The sequence below is a fragment of the Polypterus senegalus genome, chromosome 16 (genome assembly GCF_016835505.1).
Source record: "Polypterus senegalus isolate Bchr_013 chromosome 16, ASM1683550v1, whole genome shotgun sequence".
In the NCBI taxonomy this organism is placed as follows: Eukaryota; Metazoa; Chordata; class Cladistia; order Polypteriformes; family Polypteridae; genus Polypterus; species Polypterus senegalus.
The window spans coordinates 57,840,536-57,860,119 of record NC_053169.1 but is presented as its reverse complement, the minus strand read 5'-3'; the positions used below and the strand labels follow the sequence as shown (position 1 = coordinate 57,860,119).

At 37.4% G+C, this 19,584-nt stretch overlaps 1 protein-coding gene across 1 annotated transcript in view; it reads right to left on the bottom strand.

Moving 5' to 3' along the window:
* Window positions 1-19,584, bottom strand: part of usp34 (ubiquitin specific peptidase 34) — a 480,412-nt gene that overhangs the window by 88,293 nt on the left and 372,535 nt on the right. Inside the window, exon 53 of the mRNA XM_039738342.1 lies at window positions 13,902-13,966. Coding sequence (XP_039594276.1) covers window positions 13,902-13,966 — 65 coding nt within the window. The remainder of the gene's footprint in view (window positions 1-13,901; window positions 13,967-19,584) is intronic.

Genomic DNA, 19,584 nt, shown 5'->3' with positions numbered 1-19,584 from the left:
TAAGTCCTCTTCAGTTGGATGATGAGCCCCATCTTAGTGAGGACATGTGGCTTCGCCAGGAAAATATTAGGGGAAGAGGTCTTATTTTAGGAGTGTGTAATAGACCCCCCCAATTCAGACAGTAATTTCAACACACATCTTTTTAGTAATATTAAAAAGGCAAGTTTACAGGGAGATATTATAGTCATGGGGGACTTTTATTATCCAAATATTAACCGGGATAACCTTGCAGATGGAGAAGCACAAGAGCAGGAGTTTTTAGAAGTAATCAGGGACTGTTTTTTAACACAGCATGTTAAAGCACCAACACGGAGTGAAGCCTGTCTGGATTTAGTATTCTGTAATAATCAGGATAGAATTGAGGGTGTAGAGGTGATTGAACCACAAGGGTCAAGTGACCATAATATAACACAATTCTTAGTATTTTGTAAGAGTGCAGATGCAAAGACTAAAATTGTTAAGTTGAACTTTGGTAGGGCAAATTTTGGCCAGATGCGACAATGTCTAAGTAGGATACACTGGGATAAGCTGTTAAGTGTGGAGACAGTCGAGGAGCAGTGGAACAGGTTTAAAAATGTTTTACATGTAATGCAGGACACAGTAAATTTGGAATTAATATATAATTAAAAAAAAAAACTCACGGTGGATTAATGAAGATTTAAAAAAGAAGTTGCAAAGGAAAAAACTGATTTATAAGGAATATAAGACTAATGACTACAAAGTGAACATGAGGGCAACCATTAAGAAGGATTTAAGGGAGACTAAAAGACAGTTGGAGAGGAATATAGCAGATAAAGCGAAAGAAGACCCCAAGAGATTCTTTCAGTATTTTAGTAGTAAAAGAACAATCAAGGTCAAGTGCATCAGAAATAGTAAAGGGGAATTAAAAGATACAGACAATGAAATAGCAGATGCCCTAAACTTACATTTTTCTGAGGTGTTTACAAGTGATCAAGTGGATAACCTTGCAGAGGTAAACATGACTACTAAGGAGGTACTGAGGGATTTGGAAATTGTAGAGGGAGAAGTGCTGCTCAGATTAAATAAGCCGAAATCAAACAAATCACCAGGACCAGATAAAATTTATCTTCGAGTTCTTAAGAGAGAGCTTACTGGCCTATAGTTGCTTGGATTTGCCCTGTCACCCTTTTTATATAATGAGATGATATTTGCCATTTTCCAGTCCTTCAGAATCTCTCCAGTGCACAGTGACTTCCTAAAAATATGTGTCAAGAGTTTATATATGTACTCGCTAACCTTCTTAAGAACTGAAGGGTAAATATTAAATGGTCCTAGTGATTTGTTTGATTTCAGCCTATTAATCTAATCTGTACTTCTCCAGCTATAGTTTCCAAATCAAAAAGTTCCTCCTTATTAGTCCTTTTTACCACTGGGACATTATCCATTTCCTCACATGTAAAGATCTCAGGAAAAGTGCAAGTTTAGAGCATCTGCTATTTGACTGTCTATATTTTTTTGAAATTCATCTTTACTATTCCTGATGCACTTCACCTCCTCTTGGATGTTCTTTCTCACTAATATACTGAAAGAATCTCTTTGGGTCATTTTTTTGTCTTTCCTGCTATATTCCTTTCTAACTGCTTTTCACCTCCCTCATATCCTTCTTAATGGTTGCCCTCTTGATGTCATACAACCTATTATGCACATCAGAATTATTAGTCTTATACACCTTATACAGATGTTTTTTTTCCTTTGCAGCATCTTTTTCAACTCTTGATTAACTTACTGCAGAGTTTTCATTTTCTACCAATTCCAAATATACTGTAGGTATACAGTAATCCCTCCTCAATCGATAGATAAAAATCCGCGAAGTAGAAACCATATGTTTGTATGGTTATTTTTATATATATTAAGCCCTTATAAACTCTCCCACACTGTTAACATTATTAGAGCCATCTAGACATGAAATAACACCCTTTAGTCAAACGTTTAAACTGTGCTCCATTACAAGACAGAGATGACAGTTCTTTCTCACAATTAAAAGAATGCAAACATATCTTCCTCTTCAAAGAATGCGTGCCAGGAGCAGAGAATATCAGAGAGAGAGCATGAGAGAAAAGCAAACAATCAAAAAATCAATACGTGCTTTTAAGTATGCCCAAGCATCGCGATAAAGCGGCATTTTAAGAGGAGCATTTTTTAGAGGAGCGTCCGTATCCCCTAGGCAAACTGCCCCTCTGCTCACACCCCCTCCGTCAGTCAGAGAGAGTGAGAGAGACAGAAAAAAGCAAATAATCAAGCACCGCGCAAGAAGCATATCGTATATCATTGAGGAGTTTTAGTTAATATGTAATACATGCTCTGATTGGGTAGTTTCTCAGCCATCTGCCAATAGCGTCCCTTGTATGAAATCAACTGGGCAAACCAACTGAGGAAGCATGTACTTTAAATTAAAAGACCCATTGTCCGCAGAAATCCGTGAACCAGCAAAAAATCTGTGATATATATTTAGATATGCTTACATTTAAAATCCGTGATGGAGTGAAGCCGCGAAAGTCGAAGCACGATATAGCGAGGGATCACTGTATACCTGTTCTGCATTATATGTAAAACATTTTTAAACCGTTCCACTGCTCTTAGACTGTCTCCGCACTTAACAACTTACCCCTGTCTATACTCCTTAATCTTTGCCTCTTCTGCTCAAAATTTGCCCAAAGTTAAACTTAACAGTTTTAGTCTTGGCATCTATACTCTTCCAAAACACTGAACATTGTACTGTATTATGGTCACTTAACTCTGTTTGTCTGTGAGCGGCTGGTGGTATGATTACCTTGTGGCATAAAAACAACCCAGCTGGAGCAATCATTTGGTTTCACTACCCACCATGCAAAAGGTTTGGATGAAGTGCAATGTCAAGTTAGGTAAGAAGTATGTGGAAACTAATTTTCTGGTGAGACAGAGTCTGGACTCGGTATAAGATTAAATATCAGTTAAATAGATTCAGACCTACCTTTGTGCAAATCATTTGTTTTGCAACCAGAATTATCAATTGATAGTTTGTACCACTTCACACTCTCCCAAATGGGAAGCATAAAAGCAAAGTTTAACCACTGAATGGAAGAATCTCCAAATAAAACTTCAAGTTGAACCAATGAAAACATTTGTGGTTTGCAAACATGCTCATTGACCACTTCACTGGGTACACTAATTTAACACAGGCTAGTACTCTTCTGCATAAAGCACAGCCTGAATTCTTTGAGGTATGGATGCAAAAAGGTGCTGGAAGTATTCCTTAGGAAGTTTGGTTCATAGTGACTCAACAGCATCATAATTGTTCTAGGAAAATCTCCATCTTCATTCTAAAGGTGCAGTGCATCTGAAAAATATTAACAGTGCATCACTTTTTCCACATTTTGTTATGTTACAGCCTTATTCTAAAATGGATTAAATTCGTTTTTTTCCTCAGAATTCTACACACAACACCCCATAATGACAACATGAAAAAAGTTTACTTGAGGTTTTTGCAAATTTATTAAAAATAAAAAAACTGAGAAATCACATGTACATAAGTATTCAGAGCCTTTGCACAATACTTTGTCGATGCACCTTTGGCAGCAATTACAGCCTCAAGTCTTTTTGAATATGATGCCACAAGCTTGGCACATCTATCCTTGGCCAGTTTCGCCCATTCCTCTTTGCAGCACCTCTCAAGCTCCATCAGGTTGGATGGGAAGCGTCGGTGCACAGCCATTTTAAGATCTCTTCAGAGATGTTCAATCGGATTCAAGTCTGGGCTCTGGATGGGCCACTCAAGGACATTCACAGAGTTGTCCTGAAGCCACCCCTTTGATATCTTGGCTGTGTGCTTAGGGTCGTTGTTCTGCTGAAAGATGAACCGTCGCCCCAGTCTGAGGTCAAGAGTGCTCTGGAGCAGGTTTTCATCTAGGATGTCTCTGTACATTGCTGCAGTCATCTTTCCCTTTATCCTGACTGATCTCCCAAATCCTGCCACTGAAAAACATCCCCACAGCATGATGCTGTCACCATCATGCTTCACTGTAGGGATGGTATTGGCCTGGTGATGAGCGGTGCCTAGTTTTCTCCAAACGTGACGCCTGGCATTCACACCAAAGAGTTCAATCTTTGTCTCATCAGACCAAAGAATTTTGTTTCTCGTGGTCTGAGAGTCCTTCAGGTGCCCTTTGACAAACTCCAGGCAGGCTGCCATGTGCCTTTTACTAAGGAGTGGCTTCTGTCTGGCCACTCTACCATACAGGCCTGATTGGTGGATTACTGCAGAGATGGTTGTTCTTCTGGAAGGTTCTCCGCTCTCCACAGAGGACCTCTGGATCTCTGACAGAGTGACCATTGGGTTCTTGGTCACCTTCCTGACTAAGGCCCTTCTCTCCCGATCACTCAGTTTAGATGGTCGGCCAGCTCTAGGAAGAGTCCTGGTGGTTTTGAACTTCTTCCACTTACGGATGATGGAGGCCACTGTGCTCACTGGGACCTTCAAAGCAGCAGAAATTTTTCTGTAACCTTCCCCAGATTTGTGCCTTGAGACAATACTGTCTCGGGGGTCTACAGACAATTCCTTTGACTTCATGCTTGGTTTGTGCTCTGACATGAACTGTCAACTGTGGGACCTTATATAGAAAGGGGTGTGCCTTTCCAAATCACGTCCAATCAACTGAACTTACCACAAGTGGACTCCAATTAAGCTGCAGAAACATATCAAGGATGATCGGGGAAACAGGATGCACCTGAGCTCAATTTTGAGCTTCATGGCAAAGGCTGTGAATACTTTATTGTACATGTGATTTCTCAGTTTTTTTATTTTTAATAAATTTGCAAAAACCTCAAGTAAACTTTTTTCACGTTGTCATTATGGGATGTTGTGTGTAGAATTGTGAGGAAAAAAATGAATTTAATCCGTTTTGGAATAAGACTGTATTATAACAAAATGTGGAAAAAGTGATGCGCTGTGAATACTTTCTGGATGCACTGTACTTTATTGGATTAAAAGCTGGGGACTCTACAGGCCTTTAAATAAAATGAAGTCATAATGTGATTCTGCTGGTCCACTAAATGTTGACATATGTTTAATGACACAGTGCATTATTTTTCTAGAACTATCCAATTACACAAGGATAGATTGTGTCCACAAATGAATGCACATGGTCAGCAACAATCTAGGTACCTTGATGGCATTTAAATTATGCTCAATTGATATTGAGACCTAATGCGAACAAAAAAAATGTTCCTTCTCATTATACATTACACCATTAACTTAGATTGTTGACACAAGACAGGACAGACTTATGGATATATGCTGTTTATGCTAAATTCTACCCCTAATTCCTGCTTACCACAGGTGGAATATTACCAGTCTTCAACTTTAAAATTTCAGTTTCCACTGGTTTATCTTCCTTTTAAATGCTGACAGGAGAAGACCCTGCTATGGTGTTTTTCAGCTAAAGCTTTTCCATTTTAGGGTCTGAGGCACTGTGCATTCAGAGATGACCTGCTGCACAACACTATTACTGAAATCAGTTATTTAGGCATTTGTGCCTTTTCTGTATTGTCAAACAACTCTGTTTACTCACTGGATGATTTCTGTTTATCGTATCATTTTCAGTATACTCCAGGCAGCGTAGTGCGTGACAGTGTTAATTTTAAAAATACATTTTGATTTAGTTTTAGTCTTAGTCTTCTGACTAAATTGCATTTTGATTTTGGTCACATTTTAGTCATTTAATTGTTGTTCGTTTTAGTCTAGTTTTAGTTGACAAAAATAAATTAATTTTAGTCAAGAAAAAGTAAATTGATTTAAGTTAACTAAAATAAAAGTAAATAAAATTAAGCAAATTAGTCAAACAGTCAAAATCAGATGGATATCTTATTTAACATATAGTATGAATATGCACAGAATATACTGTAAATCTAAACTATTATACTAACGTGCACGAATGAGCCAATCCACATGTAGCGATTATTGAATATGAAATGAAGAATAGGTGTAGAAAGGATTTACTCCAAAAGATCTTGGTCAGATAATGGCAGCTCGACTTTGTCGTCACAGTTGTGCCTTAGTTATGCTGCTATGGGTTTTTTTTACCAAAAAAAACAGGCTGGACCATGCAGCACATATTTAATTTCAACACAGGGTTTATAAAGAATGAGATCATCACTATCTGATTTATCTGACCATGTACACATTTTAAATTTATTGTGGTATTTTTTTCTCCAGCAACTGAAAAATACTGATTAAAATTATAATAAAAATAAAGATTCAAACATTATTATATCTGTACTGTTGAATTAGTGAACTCCAAAAATAATTTAGGATACTTAAACAAACACTTAAATGCTGCTTTGTAACAAAATACCTTTTGAGTTTTGGTTTGTCAGAGAATCACTCTATTAAGTTTGTAACATTTGCTACTGTAAGATTTATATTTTCATCATTAGCTTGTTAAAAACCCATTAAAGAGTAACATTTAACAGATGAGTAAAAGTTTCTATAAAGTGTGTAACATAAATGATCAGACTTTGTTATTAATTTGCCTGTGTGCAGATTAACAGTTATAAAAGTTACCTGGAGTCAATTAATTGCAACTGAGACACTGCATTACATTCACGAACATACCATTCTAACATATGAAATCATAAGTGCTTATACAACATTTTTAATATTCTAGGGGTTACGCTCATAAACATTAGTCAGCTCTCAGAAACCAAGCGAATAAAGCAAATTTACTATTTGCAGGTTTGTATTCAGCAATGACATCTACATATCAAAAACTGAAATCCTAAACACATTTTATGTTAGTATTAACAAATGGAACAGCTCATTTCACTGATAATGTAGACAAGCCAAATTGCCACTTTGTTTGAAATTTGCCCAAATTTTTAATTGCTATAACTGTTTCACAACTGCCACTGTGTCCATATGTGTATGTGGATGCGTCCTAGGTGGTTTCACTCACAGCCATGAACTGTGTCCACCAGTTACAAAATGGATGGATGCATGGACAAACATGTGTAGATGTTCTCATTACAATCAAAGAATGGGACTGTGTAAGACACTGTATTAAAAGTGTCTAATCCCTCCATCATTTTATCTGCTGTAAAAAATGTGTGACACTGTAAGCTAAACAGTTAAAACTTACATTTGAGGCTGAGTATATCTGATTGCACTCTCAAAGCTGCATGAATCTGTTTCTTAATTAAAGTGTAAAAGGATAAAACTGGCAATAACAAAATCCTGTGTGTGTTTGTGTGGTGATTTTTTTTTTAAATAAACACGTTTTCCCCATTTGCACTTGAAGTAGTAATAGTAGTATTAGCAGGGCGAATGAGAGCCAGAGATAATGGTATTGGTGCTGGGCAAATTGCCACCTAAATAACGTTACATACTACTAATCTCAGGATGGCACACCTCTAGAAGCCTCACAGTTTGGTGGTGTTATTTCCTGTGAGCTTCATTACACATGGTTGACACTGGGTTTTATTCTTGTCAACAATGTAATTAAAGTTGGTCAATATGTCAGACCACTTTTTTTGCCTGAAAATCACACTGGCCATCACAGCAGAGCACTGTGGAGCAGGATTCTGGCTGACGTGATGATTTCCTGAAGGTGCCCAAACTATTGTTATCCAAATACAAGCATGCATACAAGTTTTTAATATTGTACCACTGCATTCATTCTCGATATTTCTTGGCAGACCATGACAACTGTGATAAAGATGTTCAAACTGCTTCACGTCGCTCACTGTTCAGTAGTCCGTTCATAACATTTTTGTTTTGTTTAGTTTTCATCAACTATGATTTTAAAAGTATTTGTCTTAGTTCTCATCATTAAAGGGGCAATTTAATTTAGGTTTTGACACTGACAAGTAGTTCTTAGTTCTTATCAATAAAATTAATACTGGTGCGTAAAAGTTCCCAAGGTTTTAAAATAATATTTACTTTGATCTTAACGAAAAGCATGGAATTCAGTTGTACCCACAAGTTATTATCCAAGTTTATAGTTAGAAAGTGAACTAGTGGATAAAGTACAACAGTGGTACTGAAACGCAAACACCAGAAAAACTGGAAATAACAATCTCAGAGTATAAGTGGAAGCAGCATTAAAAAGCAAAAAACTTTAAATGCAAGAAATGGTATTAATGCTAGTGACACAGTAAATATAATGCCTCTAAATAACTTGTAAAACAAGTATAATCAAGCCATAGAAAAGCCAACAAGATATCATATTTGGTTTTGTTATTGTACTTAAAACGTACTGCAAAATATGTTTGTTATTTATAAAGCAGAGTATAATGTTAAATCTGCTTCCATTTTATGTTGGCAAAACATCATCAAAACTAGGCAAGGAGGATTTTGTGATTACAACAGGATAAAACTAATAACTTGATGAGATGAAAGAATAGTAAATCAATAATCCAGAAAGTTCCACTGAGCAGAAACAAGGCAAACATTTTTTGTGAATATATCAGATTTCCTATCACAATATATAGCATTAAGAGTTGGAGGATGCAAATATTCTGAAACAAACAAGTAACAGTGCTTAGATGAGCTGAAGTGCAGTGAACATATTGAAAAATGAGCATATACAGTCTGAAGCCCAAAGAGCTAAATGAGAAAGAGGGCATCTCTTCATTTTGCCTGGCTAAGGTGGTTATTGCTTGTGACCTGCCCTGGATGAGGGCGTACTTACAGATAAGTACACTGACAGTGTTGCACAAAGGCAAAGCACTATGATACTAGTTTCACTGTGGGCACTGTGTGACATTTATCAGTTTACTGCAGGGGCTCTTGCTTCAGCTTTGACACTTAGTGGCTCTAAGTTAGCCCCATGAGCACACTGGATCTGGTTACTACCTTACCCCGGTAGTTTAAACCCTCTAAAAACAGATGGGTGCATACATATATACATATGTGTTCTTGTTAATTTTAATTTACATTGACTTTTCCATATTGAAGATGGGCAGTTTCAATGTTTCTGATTACATGGAGTTGCAGCCAGAACCAGGACCAGTCTGTAAATGTATGTGTATTTATATATATATATATATATATATATATATATCTATCTTGCAAGTGCTATGTTGGATGGATTGGTGTCCCAATCAGGATGGAGGCAGGTTCCTTGCCAGGATGGGAGGACGTAATGGAAGGACAGAGGGTGGCTATTCCCAAGACTTATGTTTTTTCCCTGTGCACATAATGACAGCCTACCACTGGTGGTACTCTCATAAAGATATCCACAGGGCAGGCTGGGAATTGTAGGCCCATGGAACAGCCCTGTCAGGGATCTTGGGTACCACCAGGGGGTGCAACAGGGGATTAATAGCCTCTTTGAAGGGTTTCTTTTGAAAGACTATGAAAGACTTGAAAGACTATGTATTTTAATAAAGAAATTAATGAAAGGTTGTGACAAAAGTTATCGGCAGAGGGCTATGAAATTTACTTTGATGAACTTGTGAATCTGTAAAACTGTTGTATTCTGGGGTACACAACTCTGGTCCTGGAAGTTTACAGTGGGTGCAGGATTTCATTCCAATCAGCTCTGGGATTAAAGCCAGGCATAACAGATTAATGAAACTTGGTATTTAATTAAATGGCTTGTTACCACTTTCCTTCTTCCAAGACAAATGATTATCGCATTGAAGTTTCTATTTCTGAGAAAAGTATCCATATGTTTTGTGGTCCAGAAAAGATTTGATTATTTTGGTTCTTCCCCCCTTCTTTCTCATTCACTTCAAAACATATTAGTAACACTGAAATGTTATGGTGCATATATACAGGTTTAAATGGTAGCATGTTAGCTGGAGAGCTTGTGATGTGTTTGTCATTCGCACCTCATTATTAACACTACAATTACCAAAGCCTAATAAAAAACTTTTAATCCCAGCCCAATTTAAATCCCTTCAAACCTCATTGTCAGCGTCTTTTGTGTTGTAAATGTGTTGATCAACACAAGCTGCAAGCAGCCTGCTATCCCATCCCCCCGCTGCAGTTCAATTTGCAAAGAAAGTTCTCAGTGCTCAGTGTTTATCTTGGAGTAAAGTGCTGGAGTTGTAGGTAAGGTAAATAATATATTGTCAATTTGAATACATACATTTCATGTGTGTTCCGTGTCTACAACAATCTATGTAAACACATTGTTACAACAGAAATGTTTTTCATATTTTAGTAATAATTGACAAAATGTAGACATGAAATGTCTAATGTCTGAAGCCTGAAGTCCAAATATCAAATATACACTTTCACAAAAGTTACAAGTATAACAAAACAAGTGCGCTTTTATTAAGGAAAATAACTACAGAAAAAGAGATTGGGTTAGGGTGCGACATTGACACACCCTTAATACGACTGCTTTGGTGGTGCATCGATAAGAACTGCTGACTCTAAATCAAGACATTTGTGGTTCGATCCTAGATGCCTTCATTTTGAGTAGTTTGCTGCTCCTATTCTTACTATTATAGAATAAAAACAAACAGTTGATTTGACTCTGTAACAGCTGGTGTAAATTTATGGTACTTGTAAAAGTTAGCTTTTGTTTTTTTTTCATTCAGTTTTATTCTCTCAGTCATGTTCACTCTCCTGCCAATCTGACACTGTTAATTTTCAAATAAAGACGTGCTATAACAGGGGGGAACTCATATGAAGATGAGGGTTTTACATCAGAGAAAGAGTACAGAAGACCTCCCTGCAAGAAACGTCCACTCACAGATAAGAACAATGCAGCTGCACCAGGCGTAAAGGTGAAAGATTGCACTGTTTAGATGCAGCAACTGGTCAGGCGTCATCCTGCCAGTCAGTCTGCCTCACACGTGTCCTTTAAAGAAAAAAAAGCAGGGCTTACAGAGCTTGCCAACGTGCCGTGCAAAGTCTTGCTTGTGATTATGATTTCTGATGGTCTTTACATAAAAAACGTTTATATGTTACTTATGTAAAAGCCAGATCGCATGTTATTTAACTTGATTTATTTACTTATCTTTCTACAACATAGAGTCACAAGTAGACTGCAGAGCTTCCTGTGTTTGATCGACATAAGCATATTCACAAAATATATGTATACTGAAGTGACTTTAGCTGCAGGTGGAAGCTCCTGTCACACTCTATGCAACTACAAATAAGTACTATTTTCCTAATAAAGTACATGTTCAATGCCACTCCAGGACATGTGCTATGCTAATCCTTATTCAGGAAAAGATCCCAGTCATCCCACGGGAGAAAGACTTTCCGAGACTTTTCATAAAGCTAATGAAACCATTTCTGGACAAAGGCAGAACCGTAACAACAGGAGCTTCCACCTGCAGCTAATGGGCGTGTCAATGTCGCACCCTAACACAACTTTTTTTCTGCAGTTATACAGTGGTACCTTGATTATACTTGATTGATTTATTTACTTATCTTTCTACAACACAGAGTCACAAGTAGACTGCAGAGCTTCCTGTGTTTGATCGACATAAGCATATTCACAAAATATATGTATACTGAAGTGACTTTACAAAGTGGTATACGTCCACTTTGGAATGAGTCCAACTTGGTATATGTCCTGTTTGGACAAGAAAAATGTTGCTTGGTATAAGACCTTTGTTTGGAATACGACTCACGTGCTAGAACACCGCACGCTACCCTTGTTTACCTCTCTCGAGACAAAGCCATGATTGCCCACGAGGGTTAGTACGGCAGTGGCTAGCATTCAGTGGACAACCCATGCGCTACCCTTGTTTACCTCTCTCTTGAGACAAAGCCACGATTGCCCACAAGCGTCATTACACCAATTGCTAGCATTCAGTGAACAACCCTCGCGCTACCCTTGTTTACCTCTCTCTCTCGAGACAAAGCCACAATTGCCCACGAGTGTCAGTACACCAGTTGCTAGCATTCAGTGAACAACCTGTGCTATAACTCTATGTGAATTTTCACGTGATTTTGTGGTTTTTTTTTTGCGTAAACTTGAATTAATTGTTGAAAAGTATGAAGGTGGCATGTGCATCCAGGACATGGCTGCTGCATACCGTATGCCGAAAACGACGGTATCTGTGATTGTGAAAAACAAAGACGTTATTAAAAAGTGAGGTTAAATTTTCATTAATTTCATGTAATTGCTTTTGTATTTATGTATTTTAGTATTAAGCAGTGTTAAATTATTTTATACAACCCCATTAATGTATAATATGCCAATAACAGTAGGATTTTTTTTCATGGGAACGGATTAATTATGTTCCCTTTATTTCTTATGGGAAAAATTTGTTTGGTATATGTCCTGTTTGTTATAAGTCAAAGGATCTGGAACGGATTAAGGATGTATACCGAGGTACCACTGTATACAGTATTTGGATAAAACCGCACTTGTTTTGTTATACTTGTACCTTTTGTGAAAGTGCATATTTGATATTTGAACTTCAGGTTTCACACATTATACATTTCATGTCTACATTTTGTAAATTACTAACACATGAAAAACTTTCTATTTTAACAATGTGTTTACATAGATTGTTGTAGACACGGAACACACATGAAATGTATGTAATCCAAATGACGATATATTATTTACCCTCTACAACTCCAGCACTTCACACCAAGATAAACACTGAGAACCAACCTTCTTTGCGAATTGAACTGTGGAGATGGGTGGGGAGACGGGATAGCAGGTTACTTGCAGCTTGTGTTGATCGGCACATTTACAACAAAAAAGAAGCTGACAGAGAGGTGTTAAGGGATTTGAGTTGGGCTGGGAGTTTTTTCTTAGGCTTTGGTAATTCAAGTGTTAACTGTTAGCTGCTTAAGGAAAAAATTAAAACCTTAATGAAGTAGTTTAAAACTAAAATATGCAGTTAAGCATTCTGAATGATAACAAATGTGTTAATAAGCCCAAAAAGCATACTGCTTCATTAGGGAAAAAAATAAGATGTAATTAAAAATTTACTTAAAGCAAAAACTTGCAGCCACTGTACAACTCCAGGAATAAAGTTAAGTACCCCTGGTACAGTCTAAATGAATTTTCTTGCAGGAATTATGCATAAAAAAAGCTGGCATCTTTTCATTTTTTTCACAACATATTTTATTTTGTCTTTAAAGAAAACAAACCACCTTAGCTCTTTCTCCTTTTGATTTTCAGCTTTCTTAATTTGAAATTAATATCAAGCATATGGATGCATATGGAAGGTTTGATTTAAACTGGGTGACTGGCTTGACTGTTCAACAATTTTTTACTTTCTTAGTATTGAAAAATGCTTGTGCTACCTTAGCAGTACATATGAGATCATTATTGTTTTGTTGGATGAAGCGTCATCCAGAAAGACAGGAGGATTTTACTGGAAATTGAGTAAATAAGATGTTTACACACACCTCAGAATTCACTGTGCAACTGCATCATCAATGAAGGTAAGAGTGCCATTACCTGTGCCCAAGCCATAACACCCCCATAACCACGTCTAAGAGATGAGGTGGTATGCTTAGGACCTTAGCCAATTTCTTTCCGTCTCTAAACTTCATGATGAACAATGTTAGTTTGTAGACAGAAGCAAGCCTAATAATCACCATCACCCGTGATGCCACTTTTCCCATTTTTTGTAATTTCTATATGATGAGAATGAAATGTATGCAAGTACCATTAAATTGAAGTGTGGAATGTGCACGTTAATCATGCGTGAAATGTTGATTTGTAATTTTAAACTTTGGACCTTTTTTGGACTTTTGTCCAAAGTTTAAAGTAAGTTTAAACTTTTGGACCAAATCAATAAAAAATGTGTCTTTGTCTCAAACAGTATGAAGGGCACTGTATGTTAAAGATAAAATGTATGTGCAGTAAAGCAATGCACACCTACATATTCTCTATTCATACATCCAGGCTCTACAAATTAAATACTATTGATTCAAATGAGTAATGTCAAATCAAATATAAACTAATATTACTCACCCAAAATAGGTGTGCTCAAAAATGTTCTTATCCTGAAGAAACTGCATGTTGTCATGCCAGATCCACTGCAAATAAACAATAATTTTTAGTCATGCTTAAAAAAAGATGTAAATTTTTCAGGATGAACTTGAAAAACTACTTTCAAAAAAGAGTTGAATCTCCATTTAGGAACCATTTATGTCAGTAATGGACTGGAAGAAGCCAACAGCAAAGTAAAGCAAACACCAAACCTGGAGAAGATTTAAACCCAATAGCTTGGGTATGGAGTGATGGAAAATAATAGTCTCAGGAAAATTCCCATATGAAAGCAGGAAAACTATGCAAATCAACATAATAATTCAAAACAGACTGTCAAATATACTGTATTCTTAGGCTTTTACAGTAATAAAAAAATCATAGTAGTACACATTTGTAAAGTGAAACATTTTAAAATTAAGGAAAACAATAAATAGAAATGTAAATTGTACAAATTTATATTTATGAAGTATATCATTAGATAGAAACTTGTAATATGATAATATAAAGGTCATAAAAGATCAAAACACAGCCAGAACAGATCTCAAAGTTATTTTTTTTTTGTTATGTTTGCTTTAAAGAGCACTATACATAATTAAAATGTGAAAATTAAGAAACCATGTATAATAATTTAGTAGGTCAATATTATTGTCAACCTTCCAACAGTATCCCCATATGCAAGAATTATACTCTATACATCCTTTTTATTTACAATACAAGGCATACTCGATGTAATAATTCTGAACAGCAAGTCTAAATTTAAAATTGTAGGACATCATCACAAGGTTGCTTTTGAAAAGAAAGTAACAGAACTATTAAAAAAAATTAAATACAAACCTTTCAATACATGGTGAAATTAAAGAGAAGATAAAGTGAATATTATTCAAAATGAAATTGATGACACATTAAAAATACTGTATAATTACGTTCGTCATTACAAAAGAATCACATTAGTGAATACAAGTCCATATAAAATAAATTTAAATTGGAAGTGATAAGCAGTTTGTTTTTAACAGCTGTGAATGAGTTCACTGATGGAGCCTCAAAACCAGATCCAGGAAAAAAGTCCTAGAGAGTAAGAGCCACAAATATGGTAAGTGTTAAGCTACAGTTGCAAAGTCGTTTTTGGTTGTTTAAATTTGCACAATGATAACAAAGAGTCTGGGAGTTTGAAATGAGTGGGTATTTCAGACATTAAATTAGATTAAGTTTTTTTGGAACAGATACTTTCTTTAAGCACAAATAAAGATATTTTGCTTTATCCACCCATATTCTCTACTCTGAAAGCATTAAACAAAAAGCAGAAACAATCCAGTAAGTGACGCAAGTCTACACCAGGCAAATCACACAGAAACAAAAAGAAAATGAAGACTCCAAGCAATAAAGCATGAGGCATAACACATTGTATCACTAATTAAACACATGTATTTTTGTACAAACAACAAAAAAAAAAACTTAAAAAAAAATGACAAAAATGCACATCATGCATACAGTCATAGCCGAAATTATCGGCACCCCTGCAATTTTCCCAGAAAATGCACCATTTCTCAAAGAAAATTGTTGCAATTACAAATGTTTTGTTATACACACATTTATTTCCTTTATGTGCATTGGAACAACACAAAAAAAACAAAGAAAAAAAAGCCAAATCTGACATCATATCACACAGAACTCCAAAAATGGGCCGGACAAAATTACTGGCACCTTTTCGAAATTGTGGGTAAATCGTTTTATTTCAAGCATATGATGCACGTTCAAACTCACCTGTGGCAAGAAACAGGTGTTGGCAATATAGCAATCAAACCTGAAGCCAGTTAAAATGGAGAAAAGTTGACTCAACCTTTCTGTTGTGTGTCTGAGTGTGCCACACTAAGCATGGAGAACAGAAAGAAGAGCAGAGAATTGTATGAAAAATATCAACAATCTCAAGGCAAAAAGTTCATCTCCAGAGATCTTCATGCTGTAGCTAATCTCCCTGGATGTGGACGGAAGAGAAAAATTGATAAAAGACTGCAACGAGAGATAGTCCGAATGGTGGATAAACAGCCCCAATCAACTTCAAAACATATTCAAGCAGTTCTGCAGACTCAAGGTGTACCAGTGTCAGCTCGAACTATCCATCGACATCTGAATGAAATGAAACGCTATTGCAGGAGAGCCAGAAGGACCCCACTGCCGACACAGAAACATAAAAAAGCCAGACTGGAGTTTGCCAAAATGTACTTGAGGAAGCCAAAATCCTTCTGGGCGAACGTCTTGTGGACAGATGAGACCAAGGTAGAGCTTTTTGGTAAAGCTCGTCATTCTACTGTTTACAGAAAACGGAATGAGGCCTACGAAGAAAAGAACACAGTACCTACAGTCAAACATGGAGGTTCTAAGATGTTTTGGGGATGTTTTGATGCCTCGACTGTGTGCAAGGTATCATGAAATCTGAAGACTACCAAAAGATATTGGGGCGCAATGTAGGGCCCAGTGTCAGAAAGCTGGGTCTGCATCAGAGGTCATGGGTGTTCCAGCAAGACAATGAGCCCAAACATACCTCTAAAAGCACCCAGAAATGGTTGAAGACAAAGCGCTGGAGAGTTCTAAAGGGCCAGCAATGAGTCCGGATTTAAATCCGATTGAACACTTATGGACAGATCTCAAAATTGCTGTTGGGAGAAGGCTCCCTTCAAATCTGAGAGACCTTGAGCAGTTTGCAAAAGAAGAGTGGTCAGAAATTCCAGTTGAGAGGTGTAACAAGCAAGTTGATGGTTATAGGACGCACTTGATTTCAGTTATTTTTTCCAAAGGGCGTGCAACCAAATATTAAGTTGAGGGTGCCAATAATTTTGTCCAGCCCGGTTTTTGAGTTTTGTATGAAATGAGGTCAGATTTGGCTTTTTTTTCTCTGTTTTTTTGTGTTGTTCCAATGTACATAAAGGAAATAAAAATCTGTATAGCAAAACATTTGTAACTGCAACACTTTTCTAGGACAAAAGGTGCATTTTCTGGAAAAATTCCAGGGGTGCCGATAATTTCGGCCATGACTGTATATGTACAAAGAAAATATGATGAGAATGTAAGCTTTGAAATCTCACTTCAGCACATTAATTACTATATACCTTTAATATTAGAATTTAGCTTTACCAAAGTATTGTTCAGTTAAGAAAGCATATTTTTAATGTTTAAGGCATACGCCGCATATAATTATTTATTGATGAGTGAACACTTCCTGAAAGACACAGTTGTCCAAATGGGGAGGGTTTGAAGATGCAACTGTCAGTGAATGAAAAGATGGAACTCTGGAGAGAGCAACATACAATTGTCCGTTAGTGAAAACAGGTTTTGGTAGATACAGGCATATTTTTTTGAAAGTTTGTCCTTGTGCCTTAATAATAGTCATTGCAAACACCAATCTAACAGGAAATTGTCTGCATTAAAAGGCAAATAAGAATCTGATGGGGTCAGGAAAATCCGGGGAATAAGGACAGTTTGTGAGGTAGCAGATGTGATAGTCTTACACTCCAGTACATTGCAGTGAATGCTGGTAACACAAAAAGTCTACTGCCATTACAGTAACCTTTTGCTGGCATGAGGTTCCTGAGAAGCATGATGACTGAACCAATTTTAATTTTGAGTTTATGCGGAGGCATGCCAGTGGGAGTAAGACTATTAAGAAATTCTTTGGGGAATGCAAGTTGATCTGCAGGATCGTCTGTGACAATGGAGTCAACGCTGGTGAAAGTTACTTCGCCGTTAGGGATAAGTTTCAGCACCTGTTCATTAAGGTGTAGTGAGTCTTCGTTGATGACGCTTAATATAGCTCGCATACTGAGTTGTTCCAGAGTGACAGCTGAGAAGTAATTGCCTTGAGAGCGATGTTGGAAACCTGTGGAAGGTGAGAGTTGGCAGGTGGAACCTTGTTGTGCGTTCCCCATGACATGGGAGTAGGGTTAGAGTGGGCTTTCGTGCGTAACCCATGGGCGGGGCTCTGTTAGAGTTGGCGGTCGTGGCTTTCTGTCTTGCGTGCGGTGAAAAGTCAACGTGGCTCAGAGGTGCATGTGGACTTTTGCACAGACAAAAGCGACTGAGGCTGTGTTTGGTGAGTTGTTGCGTGCGGGCACATGAGCAGGCAGTGCACATGCCTCGAGACCGACGCTGGATGCGGGAGGACGGTGACAGTTGGAGTGCGTGGCTCTGTCATGCATATCCCATGACACGGTAGGAGGGTTACAGATGGCGGACGGAGTTCTGTTGAGCGTATCCTATGGTCTTCGAGTTGGCGGGCGGGGCTCTCTGTCTTGCTTGCCCTTAGTGAATTATATATATAGATGTTGCAAGAATAGTGCAGATGCCATTATCCAGTGCCACTTAATTCAAATGATGAAACATGCAGCAATATAAATGCAGAAAAATGTTAAAAATGTGTATTTAAAATAAACATTTACAAGCATTGCTTCATTGTAAGGTACTGAAATATTTTTGCCTGGAAAATATGTCTGATATCACAATTACAGAATAAGATTCAATAAAACAACTAGATTCATATTAAATCACCTGATAAGATAAACATCAGCATAGTGGGTCATAGTGTCCATATCACCATTGAGCACCTGAACATATGGAGACCATGAATAAAAATGTCAGTCTCTTCTAAACAGCTCATACAAATTCTTGTTAAACCCCTTGAATAAAAGATGAAAGCCTATACTTTAATCACATCGTGATTCCTTTGTTTCAGACCAATTGTGGTGGTGTACAGAGCCAAAATTATGAAAACTGTGTCACAGTCCAAATACTTAAGGACCTGATTGTATCAATATAACTAGTAGAAACATTTCTTTATTTTTCAGTTTTACATTTGTCTGATAATTATAAGAAGAACTAATAAGTCCAGAATAGCTATTATTTTGAATATATATGTAATATGTTGAAAGATTCAGTTCAATACCAGCACTGCGGCCCCTGCTTTAGAAAGAAGATACAGACTGTTTTACATCTTTCAACTCAACACAGACACTTATAAGCATGATAAATGCTCTTTAAAAAAAGCTAAGAGGCACAGGTCAGGTCGGGCAACATGCACTGGTACAGTGGGTTACCGCACCCACCAAACAAAGAAACAGCTCGGGATCCTGGTTCGCAACCCTCCATGCAGACACGTGGTCCAGTCCAACCCTCCAGAAATGACACTCTATCTGCCGTAGCCAGGTGTTACGTGGGTGTCCCCTTGGTCTGGTCCAGCCACTCGGGTCTTCAACAATGAGGATCTGCGAGCTGGATCACCCTCGGGGAATTATGCGACATGGCTGTAGTGCCATAAATGATGCTCCCTCACAATTCTGGTAATGCACCCAATGACTCTCAAAAGAGACACAGTACCAAAGGAGTCCAGTCTTCGTCTCAGGTCACTGGATAATGTCCATGCCTTGCAACCATATAGCAAGAGAGGAAAGCACCAGGACAATAAAGATTTGGACCGTTGTTGTTATACATAGATACCGGGAGCACCACACACACCTTTCTAGTGACCTTGTGACGCCCCCATGCTCTCCCAATCTGTCTACTGACTTCATAGGAAGAGTCACCACAGACATGAATGCCAATGCTGAGGTAAGTAAACCTCTCAACAATGTCAACATTCTCTCTGCAAACAGACACACTGCTGATGGCTGTGTACAAG